Source organism: Taeniopygia guttata, chromosome 8, assembly GCF_048771995.1.
Source record: "Taeniopygia guttata chromosome 8, bTaeGut7.mat, whole genome shotgun sequence".
Taxonomy (NCBI): Eukaryota; Metazoa; Chordata; class Aves; order Passeriformes; family Estrildidae; genus Taeniopygia; species Taeniopygia guttata.
The window spans coordinates 27,670,172-27,674,970 of NC_133033.1; the positions used below are offsets into that span (position 1 = coordinate 27,670,172).

Here is a 4,799-nt window from a genome sequence, read left to right on the forward strand (position 1 = left end):
GTGTTGATTCAGTTGGTCCTTCAGAGAAACGTTCTTAATAATATCAAAACAGGGAGTTGTGGAGACCCTGGGGGGCATCCTCTGGGTTGGGGAGACACAAGAAGCTTCCCTCAAAAAGCTGTTAAGATCCCATTGACTCCTTCCCCTGCTCCTACGTCTGTTCCCATGTCCCTGAGCTACTCTCTCCCTATTCCCTGATTGGCCCTTATCTTTGTAACTGCCCTGAGACCAGGTTCACCCCTGGGGCTGTTGGAGAGAGAGAAACCTGGACCCTCCACATATATGTGCTTTTGACTCTGAACATCTCACCGTGTGGCTGAACAAGACAACTGTGGATACAATGCAAAGGCCGTTTTTGCTTCTTTACCCTGGACTTTACTAGCAGCAATTCAGGCTGCAACAGAGGCTGTACCAAATAAATTTCTGTGCATAGAGCCAGTATCATAGACACGTATATCTGTGGGTATGTATGTATTCACTGAACATAGAATCCTCATGTAATCATAGACTGATTTGGGTTGGAAGAAGCCCTAAAGATGATCTAGTTCCAGCCCCGCTCCCACGGACAGGGAACCTCCCACCAGACCAGGCTGCTCAAAGCCCTGTCCAACCTGGCCTTGAACACTTCCAGAAATGGGGCAGCCACAGCTTCTCTGGGCTACCTGGTCCAATGACTCGCCACCCTCACAGCAAAGAACTTCCTCCTAAGGAGTTGCTTTTGAATAGCTTTTTGGACATGCATTTGAAATACAAAAAACCATAGAATTTTCTTGATGTTTGGAAAAGTGTAGTGTTAAAGAAGAGACTGCTGTGGATATACATGAAATAAGCAATTAAAGCTGAGAAACTGAGCATTAGAATAAAAATAGCTGCAGCCAGGACCTAAACAGACCTGAAATGCAGATGCCACAAAGCTAACTAGAGACTGGTTTGGGGAAAAATAATACATGGAATAACAATGACCAGTAACTTTCCCCCAGGCCACTGACCACCCAGCTGGGAGTCAAATGCCTTTATTGTACTATTGCCTCTCCTGACTTTGCACAGGTTTTGTGATACTAAAATCCTCCTAAACCCTTTCTGAAGCAGAGGTCTTGGGCAGGAGCAAGTGCAGCACTATGGATGCCTGTGTTCCCAACAGCATCCTGTGAGCTGCAGCAGCACTGCTGCTCTGCTTGATCTGGCATCATGAGTAGCTGAATGTGTGCCTTGTGCATCTTAGAGATTGGCTTCACAGACATGTTGGGACAGAGGATGTGGTTGAACATGTCTCCCTGTTAAGCTTTCAGGCTTTGAAGGTTTTTATTCTGTTGATAAAACCCAAGCAGAAAACTCAATTCATAGATTATGAACTAACTGCTTTAAAATTAGCCCTATTAAGATATCACCCAGGACCCACAGTCCCCATACTCTGGAATCAAGTGACAGTGTTTATCTGTGTGTGCAACACATACTGGGCAACAAAAGAAGCTTTGTACCAAAATAGTTTATTAAAAAACATAAAACTTCACTGAAGCTTGCTGTCTTCAAGACAGAATTATGACATCGCAGCATTCAACAGATTCATAATCCACATATAAATATAGTACTATACAGCTCCTGTTCGCCTTGGCCAAGTTCTGCCCTCAGTCCGGCCCCAACAGCCCTGCTGACACAACCCAGCCCTGCATACTTTAGCTGCAGAACCTGTTCCTCTGGGAACTGATTTATTCTATCCTTTCCTGCCATCACAATGCTGTTACTGTGAAGAGGTTGCACAGAAACCCAGCACAGCTCTTGGCAGCTCGAGGCAGTAATAGAACCAGTGTGAGCAGACCAAGCTACCAACAGCAACACTGGGAGATGTTTAGGAAAAATAAATAGGCAACCAATAACTCAGGTTCCCAGCAGTGCCCAAGTGCAGAGAGCAGCTTCTGTTCACAAGAAGGAAGCTCTGTCTGGATCTGCCACATCGCTCCTCGGCTGTGACAGAAGGGCTCCTGCACAGCCACCTCTGGCTGCAGCACTGGCAGAGAAGGGCAGTGCTGGCAGCTGACTGGCACTCTTCTCCCATCTCCCCTGAACACCCTCCAACAGCGTCACTCTGGGCCATCAGCTCCGCACCGAAGTCAGTATTTGTCCTAGCATCGTGGCATACAGACTAAGTGGTCAATGCCCCAATGTTTTGGGTCAGGATGCTGCTCAGGAGCTGTGGCTTGGCTTCCTTGCTAGCCCAGAGGTTGCTTCTCCCTCCTCTCCATCACTCATGTGCCCTGGGCTGCTCTGTTGATAGGCATCTTCTTGCACAGTTCCTGGTAGAATTCAGATTCCAAAAACCGCGGGTAGGAGTTATTCTCCATTAAGCTGTAAACTCTCTTCTGTGCCACACTGAAGCAGGTATGGGTGGCTTCCTGGATGTTCTGCGCAATCATGTTCTTGGTCTGGAAGTCTATGTTTATCTGAAATACAGAAAGAGGGACATTACTCCTTAGAGCAGAATTCAAGTAAGTGTTAATACACAGTACAACTTCTGAAGAGGTGAAAAAGGCATGACCCCATTACTGCAGGGTCAAATTACTGGAGAATTTTCTTTAAGAAAATTCTTCTTTTGCACAAAACCAAAACTAATTCAGATATGTCTTTTCTCAGTTAGAATGGAAATTCTATGCAACACTGCTTGTGACATTTTCCAGCTTGGTGAAAAGGCACTTATATTCAGATCCATACATTAACAGTGAGGTTATGTACAATGCAGTTTGACATCTGTATGTTGAGTTCAAAGAAACAATATCTGTGAGAACTCATAGAGCAGAGCAGCTTTTCTTTACCTCTTTGGGAGCCTCCTTTTCAATGAAGTCATTGTAGATTTTCTTTGCTTTAGATGTCAGTTTTTGGGGCGATTTAGTTTTCTTGAAGTCCTCACAGGCCAACCAGAACTCAATGTTCTCTTCACAAAACTCAGACTTCAAAAAAGCTCGGAAAGCAGCAAGACCATCTAAGGAAAGAAAAAAAATACTCACCATCAATTAACTATTTCAGGAACCTTAATTTTACCTATTGGTCATATCAATTTCTACAAAATGTTTTGTTGTATGTCTATTTTTTTCATGGCAATAAATAAATTCCATAATTTATGTTTGCAAGCAAGTTAACGCTTTAACAGCTTGGCAGATTTCCCTTTGCGTTTGCTATTTCTTAGGCAAATACAAAAAATCAAACCATTTCTGCGGTTATGTTTCCTTCTGTGATGCCTGAGAATGCATTAAAATTTTTTTTTCTCTAGATAAGTTCTCCTCTGTTAACCTTTACACTGCAGTAAATATGACTGCTACAGTACTCTGGAATAATCCTTCAATGGAAAGAATGACTCAAGCTCAAAGAGCAAATAGTAATATTTCTTAGTCTTTTTACTTTGCTAGTGAATGCCACTTCTTGCAGGGATACAGTAAAACCCCAAGATCACTGAACCTGTGTTGCAGAATCCTTCCCATATTACTGGAAAGCATTTATTTTGCTTATGCAGTGAGCTCAGGGAACAAATGCCCTTCTCCCATTTAGCAAAGCCAAGCTAACAGGTATGATTTTAGCTATGGGGGTTTCAAGAAAGAAACAAAATCTACTAAGGTATTCTTTGTTTTATTATTAGTTTACATTAAAAAAAAAAAAAACAAACAAAAAAACCACACTTCTATGTATTTTGGCTTTAAACTTTTATAACCATTTAACTTGCAAGATCAGAATCCAAGCTCTTTACATGACAATACTGACATGGAAGGAAATAAACTCTTACAGACACATAAACTTCTCCTTCCCTTTGCTCCCAAATGGTACATTTTCAAGATGAACTTACACTTGCTAGCAAGCAGTTCATCAAAGGCTTCTGACCACAGCTGGACTTCTTCAGCTGAAGGTCTGCAGAAAGAGAGGGAGAACATCAGACTACACTGCTCAATCTGTAGTGCTTTTGAAAAACACTCAAGTTATTTAAACATAGTCTCTTTCTCATAACTTACCTGAAGTAACTGTGGCGTTTCCCTGCCTTCTTAGATTTCCTTTTGTTAGGATGGGAAGAGTTCTGCAGAAAGTAGCTCAGTCTTGTTTTCCAATCTTTAATACTGGAAAAAAAAAAAAAAAAAAAAAGAAAAAAAAGAGGGAGATGCTCGTTAAAAATGACAGCTCGCAGAGCTTTCCACAGCAGCGCTTTCCCTGATGCGGCTCCTGCAGCGGTAATCACCCAGGACCTCTGAAGGCAACAAAAACGCTTCCCCCGTCCCTGCGGGCGAGGGGGACTCACATCGTTCTCTTCATCCTGCCCTTGTCAGCCTCCTCCGGCTCGCTGCGGCGGCGGCCGCCCCGTTCCATGCGCGCTCAGCACCCGGGCCGGGCCGGCCGCTCTTATGGCCCCGCGGGCGGGCGGGGCCGCGCCGAGGGCGGCTCCGACCAGCCACGGCTGCCTGGCTTTCCCAGCGTATCAAACGTGGTTCTGCTCCGCATAACGTCTGCTTTTCCCCCTTTGTTTTGTTTTTCCTTACTCCCTTCCTTCTTGGAAATCTTTCGGCGTGTCACATCGCCAAAGGGCTGGCTGTCCTTTTCGTCAGTCAAAAACATACCCTGCTCTTCTGGAGGTGTTTAAGGTTAGTCAGATTTTTGAGTGTGGCCAGTACACGAAAAAAGAAGGACTTAGCTATATTTCTTCAAAAATCGAAGTAGTTCTAAGTTTGAGCTTACGGTGGTGCTTTTGGTGTCGCCCCTCTGCTAACCCAGGCTGTCAATCCCTTCCACCTCGTGTCTGCACAGGATTTAGCTCTGGGCAGTGTTGC

General features: G+C 44.3%; 1 protein-coding gene across 1 annotated transcript; it reads right to left on the reverse strand.

Moving 5' to 3' along the window:
* Positions 1 to 1,471: 1,471 nt before the first annotated feature.
* On the reverse strand, positions 1,472 to 4,432 carry RGS2 (regulator of G protein signaling 2). The gene is made up of 5 exons (XM_002190723.6): positions 4,274 to 4,432; positions 3,993 to 4,094; positions 3,830 to 3,891; positions 2,808 to 2,974; positions 1,472 to 2,438 (listed from the first exon to the last, which is right to left on the reverse strand). The coding sequence occupies exons 1-5, from the start codon at positions 4,339 to 4,341 to the stop codon at positions 2,244 to 2,246; spliced, it is 594 nt and encodes a 197-aa protein (XP_002190759.1). The 5' UTR covers positions 4,342 to 4,432; the 3' UTR covers positions 1,472 to 2,243.
* Positions 4,433 to 4,799: the final 367 nt, after the last annotated feature.

Bases quoted from the DNA above. Each gene is read 5' to 3' on its own strand.
- RGS2 (XM_002190723.6), bottom strand. From the start codon at position 4,341: ATGGAACGGGGCGGCCGCCGCCGCAGCGAGCCGGAGGAGGCTGACAAG. The intron at 2,975-3,829 runs GTAAGTTCATCT...TTCTTTCCTTAG, and splicing joins TGAACTGCTTGCTAGCAAGT to ATGGTCTTGCTGCTTTCCGA. The intron at 2,439-2,807 runs GTAAAGAAAAGC...TCTGTATTTCAG, and splicing joins AAAAGGAGGCTCCCAAAGAG to ATAAACATAGACTTCCAGAC.